The sequence below is a fragment of the Canis lupus genome, chromosome 3 (genome assembly GCF_048164855.1).
Source record: "Canis lupus baileyi chromosome 3, mCanLup2.hap1, whole genome shotgun sequence".
Taxonomy (NCBI): Eukaryota; Metazoa; Chordata; class Mammalia; order Carnivora; family Canidae; genus Canis; species Canis lupus.
The window spans coordinates 41,023,571-41,036,971 of NC_132840.1; the positions used below are offsets into that span (position 1 = coordinate 41,023,571).

Genomic DNA, 13,401 nt, shown 5'->3' on the forward strand with positions numbered 1-13,401 from the left:
AGCCACCAGGCGTCCCAGCCACCCAGGCATCCCCCAAATGAATATTTTAAAAATAGTCTCACGAAAATACATATACATGTAAATACTTGGGTGTATAGATGTAAACTGTAAGGTTATTAATTTGAAAAGATAGGAATCTTTTAAATTCATTATCCATAAAAAAATAAATAAATAAATAAAATAAAATAAAATAAAAATAAAAAATAAATTCATTATCCATGATACACTTTCCCCAGCCTAAGTTTACCTACCTTAGGTATTGTCCTGATTTTACAGCCCAGAATGCTACATTCAGGAGTTAATTTGCCCAAAATTATACAACAGCAGGTCAGAATTTGAACCCACAACTGTCTTATACTTAGGTTCATGAACACGCTTTCCCCTTCTCCATGCTTCATCCTCCAGGATCATTTCATTCCACTTCAGTTCTTTTCTTTCATTGCCCAAGTAATGAGGCCTGACAGACCTCCTGCATCAGGCCACACAGCTATGCCAAATCCTTGAATACTAATAAATACCTGAAACCATGTTTCAAAATATACCATAAAATGTAAATAAGAATGACACACAGTTCACCTCAAGTTCACACACAGCAGCAATGTACAGGCTAACAGTAAAACACATGGGGGAAGTTTAACTTGAAATATTAGGCAAAGCCAGTCCTAAAAGAATGAAATAATAAACCTAGGAAAAATTAATTATACCTCTGAATATATCATAACTGTGTAGTTTGTTTATCTTTAGGTCAAATAAAGTATGACATTATTAGTGTATAGCAAATTATGGGTTGCTGCCTATGGTTTGGTTGTTTGTGTAAGGAAGCATTTATGGTTGTTGAAAATTAATAAGAATTTGTTTTTTATAGGATGCTATAGTTATACATGAAGTCTACGAAGAAGGAGCAGCAGCCAGAGATGGAAGACTTTGGGCTGGCGACCAGATATTAGAGGTATAGGACTATGAATTTTATTTAATACCAGCAAATACAGGGGCGGCTGGGTGGCTCAGTTGCTTAAGTGTCAGACTTTTGGTTTTGACTCAGGTCATGATCTCAGGGTTGTGAGGTCCAGCCCACGTTGGGCTCCCCACTGAGTATGAAGCCTGTTTCTACTTACGATTCTTTTTCTGCCCCTCCCCGCTCTTGAAAAATTTTATAAATTTAAAGACCTAATATAAATAAATAAATCTATCTCTAGAAAAAAATACTAGCAAATACAATTCCTTTACTGATCTTGAGGCACAAAGTCCATTTACTCAACTGCCTTGTCACTCAACTATATCCTCACTTCTCTCCCATTTAGCAAATATTGTATCTTAACTTTTTTCTTTTTTTAATGTGCATTGAATAACTGTCATCAGAATCATGGCAGATTATCCATCTAAATCTGTGAAAACTTTAATTAAAGGGAAAAGTATAACCTATCTAGTTTTATATTCTTAATATCGAATGAGAGTGTATGGTATTGCAATTTGGGCTTTTTGCCTCTCCATTATACCTGTCTAAATTCTCTCCTAAAAACACAGACCTATAGACACATATGCATAAACATGCACACCTGATGATTTAAAGACTTTAACTGCAGTTTCAAGTATTGTCTTCTTACTTGCAATAAATCTTTAAGTACAGCAGAGGTCCGTGCCTTTCCTCTTTTGTTTTCTAGTTGATGAAAATGTAGAGTCTTCTTTTAGGTGGTACATGGTACTTATTAATAAGTTGAAATGTTTAGCCCACATCTTTTAAATGTACTCTCAATTAGCAAAGGCGTTAAGGCTTTTTTAAAAAATGCCGAGGCAGGCAGTGTTTGAACTAGGGAACGGATGAATGTCAGGTCAATGCCAGGCATTCTGGTAGGTGGAACGAAAGAGCTTTTTGATGGTGTGAAACCTTTAGGCAACATTTATTTCTTTCATTGGATGAATTTAATTGAATAGTTAACATTTTATGGTGGGCATGTGCATTTTTGCTGTGCAACTTTAATATAGCACGTTATGAATGACATCATAGAATTTTATTTTCCCTTTGGTGGTTCCAGTCTGCCTCCCAAGATGAAACCACAGATATAATTAAGGGCAGAAAATATAGGCAAGAAGGAGTTAAAGGAGAGGCCAGGCTCATTGCAAATTAAATTCAGGGTTTCTCTGCAGACTTTTACTGTGCTTCATCATTGGATTAGGACATATTCCCAGTACATTCATTAAAACACAAGTGTATGAGGTTAGAAAAATAAGCAAGGCCTCTCTGGGAATTCACTTGACCACTTTAGCATACAACACTGTTTTTTAGTGGTCAGAAGTTTTGAGGGGTTTTTTTTCCTCCCTGGGTTAATTAACTGCTGTTATCATAATCGGCTTTGTAAAATAAATAGATTGAATATTCAAAAGTAGAGATACATACATGCCTAGATACTTATGTGATCTGTAAGTCCACAAATTATTCTGTAATGGTCACTTGAAACTAAATCTAATATGTGCATTTTCTTGATTCCGGTGATGGTTGCATAGGTTTAAATCACATAAACTCACAGTATAAATTGTACACTTCAAATATAATTTATTTCAGAACAGTCATATCTCAATAAAAAAACTTCTTAAAACTGTATCTATTTGTATTGGATAGACCTCAGCTATAGCTCCTCTCTTCCATAAACTGTATTCATGAACAGGTTAACAACAGGTTAACATGAAAAAAGCAACAGGTTAACATGAAAAAAGCAATTAAGTGGAAGGAGAGCTTTGAAAACTCAAAACATTTCCTGGCGTCCAGCTGAATTATATTACCCAGTATGGAGGGATGGTCTATACTTCTTATTAAAGATGACCAGGACATAATGGAACATTATGTATCAACTAAAAAGTTATCTTTTTTATTTGTCAGGACAGGCTGTTCTTTTATGCCATGCAGTCATCTAGTCCACAAGAGCATATGATGTGTTTAGTTAAGAAATAGCTGTTTGGTCAGGTAACATGTTTCCTTTCTTTAGGGCCCACATTTGGACTTGCTCTAGTTGTGGTGGATGTGTATAGATACATAATGATGCATAATCAGCCTGTGGCCTGCAGGTTTGCCTTAAGAAGACAGGCCAGCTTCTGTAGTATATTTAAAGATCATGAAACCAGAGAATTCTACTCAGTGCATTTCAGACAATGGCCTTTCTGCTCATGAGAGTCCTCTGCATTGGCAGCTGGCCTCTTTCATGGTTTTAAATCTATCCTCATATTAAAATTAGGACAAGCCATGGGGCATCTGGCTGGCTCAGTCAGTAGAATCCACGACTCTTGATCTTGGGTCTATGGGCTCAAGCCCCACATTGAGTGTAGAGATTACTTTTTAAAAGTTGGAACAAGCTGGATTTTGCTTACAAAGATATAGTCCAATAATTTTTTTTAGCAAGGCAAGATTTAGGATTCTATAATTAGCATGGACTATCTTCTTTGTAATTCTGTTTTTTAGGGTTTGTTTTTTTTTAAGATTTTATTTATTTATTCATGAGAGACACAGAAAGAGAGGGGGAGACACAGGCAGAGGGAGGAGCAGGCTCCCTGCAGGGAGCCCCATGTGGGACTCGATCCCAAGACCCTGGGATCACAACCTGAGCCAAAGGCAGATGCTCAACCACTGAGCCACCCAGGTGCCCCAACTGATTCTGTTTTTAAAGTCAGTCCCTCAGGGCACCTGGGGGGCTCAGTTGGTTAAGTGTCAGACTCTTGATTTAGGTTCAGGTCATGATCTCAGGATTGTGGGATCAAGTCCCACATTGAGCTCCACACTGGGCATGGTACCTGCTTATGATTCTCCCTCTCCTTCTACCCCACTACCCCATGTGCATGCACCTTCGCTCTTTCTGAATTTTTTTCTAAAAAAAAACCCGAACAAAGTCCCTCATCTAACCCTACCCCTACCTCCATTATCCTCTTTGATTTTTGTGCAAGGTGGGAGCAGAAAGAGTAGAGGGCGAATGCCTGGTTTTCCCTGTGGAATAAAATAGCGAGGAATTGCTGCCTAGTTTGGTTATTCTTTCCTTTAGAAGTAATGGTTCGCCCACTTCCTTGTCCTACCCAAGATGTCTGATGCACTCCCATTGACAACTGGAGCCTCCTATGGTGGTTTTTCTCAAATAGGAAGCCCTGCTATTACCACCCCTACAATCAATGCTCTAAATAATGCATCTAGTGCTTCTGTAAGGCACTTAAGGTAATACATCACTCCACAATATTCAAGCCACAAGCGATATTTCTCTTATGATTACCGGTACATTTAGTGGTGCCTTTTGATAAGCAGAGGAGGAAATGAAAACTAGGAACTTGGAGCAGATCACTTGGATTTGAGCAGGCATCTTAATGCTGGAATTTAGGATAAATTGCTTTTATAATATTAGTTTCATGACAGTGCTTTTTATTGAAAGTATAATTGTTAGGGCCTTTCAAAAGGTATTTTATTTTTATTTTTTTTTTTTATTGGTGTTCAATTTACTAACATACAGAATAACACCCAGTGCCCGTCACCCATTCACTCCCACCCCCCGCCCTCCTCCCCTTCTACCACCCTTAGTTCGTTTCCCAGAGTTAGCAGTCTTTACGTTCTGTCTCCCTTTCTGATATTTCCTACACATTTCTTCTCCCTTCCCTTATTTTCCCTTTCACTATTATTTATATTCCCCAAATGAACGAGAACATATAATGTTTGTCCTTCTCCGACTGACTTACTTCACTCAGCATAATACCCTCCAGTTCCATCCACGTTGAAGCAAATGGTGGGTATTTGTCATTTCTAATAGCTGAGTAATATTCCATTGTATACATAAACCACATCTTCTTTATCCATTCATCTTTCGTTGGACACCGAGGCTCCTTCCACAGTTTGGCTATCGTGGCCATTGCTGCTAGAAACATCGGGGTGCAGGTGTCCCGGCGTTTCATTGCATTTGTATCTTTGGGGTAAATCCCCAACAGTGCAATTGCTGGGTCGTAGGGCAGGTCTATTTTTAACTCTTTGAGGAACCTCCACACAGTTTTCCAGAGTGGCTGCACCAGTTCACATTCCCACCAACAGTGTAAGAGGGTTCCCTTTTCTCCGCATCCTCTCCAACATTTGTTGTTTCCTGCCTCAAAAGGTATTTTAGAGGCTTAAGAGAATTCACCTTCAATCCATGGAAGTAACTGTGTTGCAGTTGAGTAACAGAAGTGGTCTTGTGTGCCATCTATTGGAATAGGGGGAAATAATCAGCTCAGCCCACATTTTCTAGAGACTCTGTTTTCCCCTTTGTTCTGTGGATTTACCTCACAAACAATGAGAATGCAGTGTGGGCCTGAATTAGCAGTGGATGCTGGCCCTGACGGAAAAACCATCGTGACCCGGGTTACTTCAATCCCTTGTAAATTATCAACTCCTAATTTACACTGAGCTTAACTACGGGGGCCAAGTCCTGTGCCGAATGCATTAGAGGGTTTATTTCACTTAATCCTCACAACACTAAGTAGATATTGCCTCCGATTCATAGAGGACACAGTTGAAGCTTAGCCTAAGTAACGAACATGAGGTTTCACAGGGTAAGTTAGAATCAGCAGTCAAACTGAAGTCCGTCTATATCCAAAACCCATACTTAACTACTGCTTTTTTATTTTTTTATTTTTTTAAGTAAGTTCTACAGCCATTGTGGGGCTTGAACTCACAACCCTGAGATCAAGAGTCACATGTTCTACCAACTGAGCCAGCCAGGCACCTCTTAACCACTGTCAAGCTGGGTGTAGTTAATTTAAGTGAGAACACAAACCCAAGATAGGCCAGAAAAGAAAAACAAACAGTTTGAAAATTGGGCTTTTAAAATATTTTTTCTGGCTCACAGAATTAACTTTAAATAATAGCTCACATCATACCTTCTCCAAGGACTCAGTTGTTTTCTTCTCCCTTCTCTGTAACCATCCTTTATGCCACAAGTCATTAGTATTTGGAATGTTAGAGTTGGGAAAGCCTGAGACCAACCCCTGTACTGATGAAGGAATAGAGGACCAGAGATGAGCCTGAAGTGCCAGGACAGGCAGGGATGGACTAGAACATGGAATGGAACCAGCATCTTGAGGGACTCTTCCATTCCGCCATCTTCTCTGGCCATGACCTGGGCCTTTTCTCTTTGACTCTTTTCCTAGCTGTGACCTCAAGGGAGTGATCCATGACTCTCTTCCTTTGAGTCCTTGGCCATTCTGCCCCTCAGTTTCTCCCTTGTGTCAAATCCACTCATCCACAACAGTACTGGACTTTTTCTCTGTGGCAAGGGTCTCCAGGAACTCGTTCTAAGAGTAAGTTGAGACAAAATGGTATAGGGAGGGATCCCTGGGTGGCGCAGTGGTTTGGCGCCTGCCTTTGGCCCAGGGTGCGATCCTGGAGACCCGGGATCAAATCCCACGTCGGGCTCCTGGTGCATGGAGCCTGCTTCTCCCTCTGCCTGTGTCTCTGCCTCTCACTCTCTCTCTCTCTGTGACTATCATAAATAAATAAAAATTAAAAAAAAAAAAAAGAATGGTATAGGGACTAAAGGTGGGAAGATAGTCTGAATTCAAATCATCCTCCATCTGCTTGTTGTGTAACCTTGGTCAAGTCTCTTAGCCTCTCCATGCCTTACTTTCCTCATCTGTAACATGGTAATGGTACCTATTTCGGAGAGTTAGTATAAGGATTCAATGAGTAAATCTTTTAAAGGGCTAATACACAAGCACTACACAAACGTTTGTTAAGTAAACAAATATGTTGGCTATGATCTCCATTTAGCAGACGAGGAGACGGAGGCTTATAAGAAGTTATACAACTTGTCCAAATTCATATGATTTGCCAGAAGCAGAGCCATGTATTTACTCAGTACTGTTTCCAGGATAGTTTGCTTCTAATTCATAGTCCCATTTGTGCTTACTCAGATCCAGGTTCAGAAGAATATAATTCAAGGGGGTTTTTGACACTATTGAAAATACTGGTCTCTCATTTCCTTCCAACTTATTCTAAAGTTGTTGTGACATTTGCAATTAAGAGTGAGGATGTCAGATTCAATAAGCAAACTGAGTCTTAAAATGCTGACCAAATACTAACGTTTATTTCTCTTTTGACCTCAATTAAATGAGCCAGTCCACCCCTTCCACCCCTCCCACTCCCTCTTGCCCTCCCTCCCTAACCATGTTGATCCCATGGTAAAGTTCACAGCTATGCAAAATTGCATTATTATATGCACTAAGCTTTTGGGGGGTTGGGGGAGAATAAGGGTTAACTCCCTTATGTGAATCAACTACTACTACTAGTAATCACTACATGTATGCCTCAGAAGCCCTGGAAATTTCTAGAGGTTTTTCACTGGTTGGATTAAGGGGCCTAGCAGACAGAGCAGGCATAGAGGCCTCTGCTGCCAGCAGCCCATCTCGGATGCCCATTGTTCCAGGTTAATGGGATTGACCTGAGGAGCGCCAGCCACGAAGAAGCCATCACAGCCCTGAGGCAGACCCCCCAGAAGGTGCGACTGGTGGTATATAGAGATGAGGCACACTACAGGGATGAGGAGAACTTGGAGATTTTCCCAGTGGATCTGCAGAAAAAGGCTGGCCGAGGGCTGGGTCTGAGCATCGTTGGGAAACGGTAAGGAAATATGTGCAAGTTAGGACAGGTTGGCCTGTCCTTCTGGAGCCCTAGGGAGCCTACAAACACTGAAAGAAAAAGTCTTGTGTAAACTAATGATATGGTTTCTAAAACTAACCTACTTATAAATATTAGAGTGACACAGGTCACATTTCTGAGCAAGATCTTAACCAGAAAAAGTGTGTCATATGAAGATAGAGCTCAAAGCCCAGGCAATTTGTCCCCATATAGAAGAAGAACAGAGTCAAAAGAGTTTTCTCACCTTGGGGTCCCTTAGGTCTGCACCTTGCAGGGGTGAATTAAAGCAACCATACCCGAGAAACAGCTAATATCAAGAGATAGATTTATTCAGTTTTGAGTTAAGAAAATTGCTCTGCCATGGAGTACCATGTTAATTTCATGTGATGTTAACTACAACTAATTGGTGAATTCCAAAAATCAGCTGAATAGGTTTAGTTGAGAGACAAATGTAAATTTTTCATGACAGTAGTTTTCATTAAGAAAGGTGTCCCCAAAAGAATAACTTGTGACAAAAATGTAGGTAGATCCTATTGGCTCGACTTTTCTTTTGAAGTCTGTGCTGTTTTACCCATATGATAGGCATTACAGAATAATAGTAGTAGATTAGAGAAGTAAGTAATGTTTTGAAACTGCAATTCCAGCTTCCATGGTTCACTGGTTTTAGATATTTAGAGTCTATTTATTCCAACAGGGCTACAAGATTTCCAGATGACACCTCAATATGGCCTTAAGTGGTTATCAGCCATCTTCTTAGGAAGAATTGAAGTTGGTTTTTTATATGTCACGTCCTATGACCTCACAGACCTCTGATGGCTAGCCTAGTGCTTTATCCCAGCAGTCCAAGCTGTTATTAAAATAAAAATACTGGAGACAGTTTTTGAGAGCACTGATTTTGTGCCAAGTACTGTGCTATCATGATCTCATTCTGCACCATGAAATCATCACTCTGAAAATGCATTATAAATCAAAATAGCTGGGGATCCCTGGGTGGCTCAGTGGTTCAGCGCCTGCCTTTGGCCCAGGGCGTGATCCTGAAGTCCCGGGATCAAGTCCCACGTCGGGCGCCCGGCATGGAGCCTGCTTCTCCCTCTGCCTGTGTCTCTGCCTTTCTTTCTCTCTAAGTCTATCATGAATAAATAAATAAAATCTTTAAAAAAATAAAATTAAGAAATAAACCAAAAAAAGCTGAGTCTCCTATTTCTAACTAAACTCAATGCACACCTGGGTTCAGAGTACCTGAGAGAGCCCATGTTGAAGTTTGCTCACTTGTTGTGACCCGTTGCCTGGGGAGACTGCTTAGGGTAATGATTTTTACTTTATTGTCTCGTACTGGATTGATAAAACAATCTTCATACAAGACTAGCATTTCAGGTGGAGTTTGTAATTTTTTTTAAATTTTTATTCATTTATGATAGTCACACAGAGAGAGAGGCACAGACACAGGCAGAGGGAGAAGCAGGCTCCATGCACCGGGAGCCCGATGTGGGACTCGATCCCGGGTCTCCAGGATCGCGCCCTGGGCCAAAGGCAGGCGCTAAACCGCCGCGCCACCCAGGGATCCCCAGATGGAGTTTGTAAGGAACATTCACATTCCTTAGCCCAGAAAGTTCCCTTGTAAAGGGTCAAGTGTATAAGCCCTCACAATTCATAATTTGACTTAGCAATTCCATGAATGAAAGTGTGTTCTGATGGTGTGTTTGTCAATATGTTATCCGTTGCACATTGTTTGCAATAGCTAGTGAATGACAATAACCTATACATATTTTTTATCAATAGTTTACTCCTCATGAAATTAAGGAACATCTGTAGAATTGTAGACAGCCCTAAAAAAACAAGGAAGCCCCAAGTACTCATAAAAAACCAATTGCCAAGGTGTTCCAAGTGAAAAAGATAAAAATGAAACTAGAGGAAAAAACTCTGAAGGAGAGTATGTGCATATACATCTATCTATTCACACACATATGTGCTATACGTACATGCATTTGGTGATGTGTACACAGAATCTCTCTCGAAGGTACACAAGAAAAAGGTAACATTGGTTACCTCTGGAAAAGGAATTTGGGGTCTGGGGAACAGAGGTGAGAAGGAGACTTTTCAACATCTTTCTCTACTTTTTAAACTCTTGAAGTTTGGGACACCTAGGTGGCTCAGCAGTTGAGAGTCTGTCTTTGGCTCAGGTCGTGATCCTGGAGTCCCAGGGTTGGTCCCACTTCGGGCTCCCTGCATGGAGCCTACTTCTCCCTCTGCCTGTGTCTCTGCCTCTCTCTCTCTCTCTCTCTTTCTGTGTGTGTGTGTGTGTCTCATGAATAAGTAAAAAAAAAATCTTAAAAGTAAAATAAACTCTTGAATTTTGAGATACTTATTTACTCCTCAAATAAATATAATTAAAACAATAATAAAGACAGGAAAAGGGAGAGTGAGAAAATAGAAATAGATCAGATGCTAATAATTGAGCTGATCTATAAGGAAATAACTTGTACATTTTAAGAGTACTTTACTTTTTAAGTGAATTTCATTTCATTCACTAAGATTATCCTCTTGCAGAAATGATGCCCTTGAGCCAATAAAAATGAATATTACAGTAGGCAGCATAAATAGGTATAAACTATTTAAAGGGCAAGCATTCTGAGGCTTATCATTTTGGAAGTTAGTGGATATTATTGGATGAGATGGCTTTGCAGGACCCTTCTTTAGGTTTTAGTGAAACTTTACAGAATGTCAGTAATCTCATATTTACTAAAGTGATACTAAATTGTGCCATTACCCCCTGCTTTATGGTATTCACAGAAATGGAAGTGGAGTGTTTATTTCTGACATCGTGAAAGGAGGAGCTGCAGACCTTGATAGGAGATTGATTCAGGGAGATCAGATCTTATCTGTGAATGGGGAAGACATGAGAAATGCTTCACAGGAGACAGTGGCCACTGTCCTCAAGGTGAGTCCCTAGGCTGCTGTCTGCCTGGCTGATATAACTGACATCCAGAGGGAACCATTCTAATCGAGCTTGGTTATAAAATGGGTTAGACATGTGCTAACTCTAGTTTTAATTGGAGGTCTAATCTCTGATAATTTTATACCATCATAACTATCGTTACAAGAAAGCCACTATGTTGACTAACAGGATTGAAGAGAAACCTCTTTGGAGATTTCTAAGCTAGTTTTTATGCTTGGGAGAATCCAAGTACCCACAATTATCCTCTAAATGTATTAGATGGGTAAGTTCACCTGGAATCACAAGATTCATCTTTTTCTCTCTAAATCTGTATTTTCATGAATTTACCAAATCCAGCTTTTATTGCTTGAGGGACCATCAAAGATTATCTAGACCAGTTCCTCTGTTTCACAAATGAAGTTTGAAAAAGTAGAGCAGCATGTCCAAAATGAGAAGGATTTGACTGAGTGGGTTTCCCACCATCCAAGCTGTTTCTCACTGAAGTTGTAGAGAAACTAGGTTCAGAATTAACCTTCCAAGTATCTCTGCTACGTGGACCCTACCTCCCTTGGAGGAAACTGATTAATAAAAATTCTGGTAAATTTCCATTCAACTATAACCAGCTGCATCTTAAAGTGTTTCACAAATAGCTCTGGAAACTTTTGCAAAGACAAATAAACTTTGCTTATTTTAAAATCCTGATTTCCTAGTATAGTCAACTGTCACTTATGACTTAATGAGAGAATTTGTTATTTGTAGATTATCTCTATGCTTGATTTTTCTGTCTTCTGTTCACCACTTTTTCTTAATTATATCACTGCTCATGAATACTTTCATCAGAGGGAGAAGGAAGAGGTGAATTGAAATGTAATACTTAAAAAAAAAAATGAAATGTAATACTTTTACCATGTTTAAAGAAGTCATGAAGTCATGAGATGAATACCATTGAATTAATTAATTTTTGTTATTTTGTGTGATTTTTTGTTGTTGTTGTTGATTACTGAATTACTTTTTTCCCTCTTGCTTTCATTGCCCATTTACAATCCTTGGTGCAGAGATGAGTGGAAGCTCTGCCATGGTAATTTAGAATACAAATACTGTTTTTCACGTCTTTTCTTATCTTCCCAAGTGTGCACAGGGGCTGGTTCAACTAGAGATTGGAAGACTCCGAGCTGGTTCCTGGACCTCCTCGAGGAAGACCTCACAGAACAGTCAGGTTGTTGATGGCTTCCTGTCAGACTGACTCACTCACCTATCCCCACTGGGAGAGAGTCCTCTGTTTCATAAATGATTGGAAATAATATGTACAACACCAAGTTCAGTGCATTTTCAGGTGTTTGAAATAAAAATGAAAGGCAGGATGGAAATTTGTTAATATTCGTTAATCCCTAGATTTTTCTCTCCTTTAGTGCCTGCCAGTGTTTCCTTAGAACCACTTTTCTCGTCCACTAGTAGTTCTATACCGTCTATGCATGCATGTACACAGCTGTGTTTATTTAAAAAAAAAAAAAAAAGAAAAGAAGCAACATCTGGTGGCAATTTGACCCTCATTAGCACAACATTGTTCTATTCATTCAATTAAATATTGCTATAAAGTTAACTTGTGAATAGCCACTCACACATGCTGAGGGCAATTAATGGCATATTCCTAAGAGAACAAGTGTGGGGGGTTCTCCTCTGAGAGGGAGGCCTTAATGGGTGATATTTTGTGGATTAGCAAACATCTTATGTTTATTTGCAAGGCTGATGTAAGTGCCACTTTTTTTTTTAACAAAGTATATTTCAAAGTTTTGGGGTTTTTTTGTTTTGTTTTGTTTTCATTATAATGGCTAACAAAATCAAGATGGTAGACTGTATGTTTAGTCCCAGTTGGTACATAATGAAGCTGTAGAAATTTACATGTGACCTCCATCTCCTTTGTGGGTTATAGATGAGCCTTTGTTGTGAAGTTAAAAGCATGAGTTTTGGTCCCCTCCCTGGTTGCCTTAGACTTAAAGCCTCTCCTACGCCTTTGTTCGAAGTCCTTCTGAGGTTGGGGTTAGCACACAGGTGCTTCTGGAATGCTATGAATGGCCTCTTTGCTTCACTGGTAGTAGAAAATAGGTAAAGAAAAATACTGTGGTTCAGCTAGGATTACAGACAAGCTGTCTTGTCTTAGAGAATCTTAAATGCAGTGAAACTCAAAACATCATGTTAAGTTTAGACTGTTTTTTCTCTTTCATTTCTGGCCTACCCAATGAGCAGCAAATATCTTGTGTACCAGGCACAGTGTTGGCAGTGGACTCCAGGAGCAAATGGTTGATAGTGATTCTGAGCAGACTTGTATCAACAGTGGGAACTTCAGGTGCAAAATAGTTGTCTCAGCTTCTTCCTTAGAGGAAGGATTGAGTGATTTCACTAAAGCCTTGTAGTACACAGAATTCACACTGAATAATACTGAGGATAAGATTTTTCTTCCTTGGAAAATATGGGAGGGTGCCACAGAGGAAGCTCCATTGCATCTCACTGCAAAAGGAGTTTGATCCATTGAAAAGAGGGAGAAGCTATCCCAGACAGATTGAATAGCATATGCAAAAACACAAAGGGATACAAAGAATTCCAGAATGTGTTTTAAGAAAAGTTTGAACTGAAAGATGAAGTAGTAAGTAGAACTAGATTTCTGTCCTTGAGGAACATGTATAAGAATGTCTTAGTGATTATTAAAATTCACACTCAGGTTAAATACAGAGCTAACAAATTTAGAAGCTCTATTATTAAATGTCAATAAAACCATCATCACCATTCAGCTAATATATAAATGAGAGCTGTCCTGTTTTGGAAATGTAAGACAAAGTAT

At 39.4% G+C, this 13,401-nt stretch overlaps 1 protein-coding gene across 8 annotated transcripts in view; it reads left to right on the forward strand.

The window, feature by feature from the left end:
* The window catches only part of PATJ (PATJ crumbs cell polarity complex component), a 356,261-nt gene that overhangs the window by 307,942 nt on the left and 34,918 nt on the right, over positions 1-13,401 (forward strand). For all 8 annotated transcript variants that reach the window (XM_072820502.1, XM_072820508.1, XM_072820504.1 and 5 more), the window contains 4 exons: positions 866-949; positions 7,419-7,612; positions 10,421-10,568; positions 11,695-11,781. In XM_072820502.1, the coding sequence (XP_072676603.1) occupies positions 866-949; positions 7,419-7,612; positions 10,421-10,568; positions 11,695-11,781 (513 nt within the window). The remainder of the gene's footprint in view (positions 1-865; positions 950-7,418; positions 7,613-10,420; positions 10,569-11,694; positions 11,782-13,401) is intronic.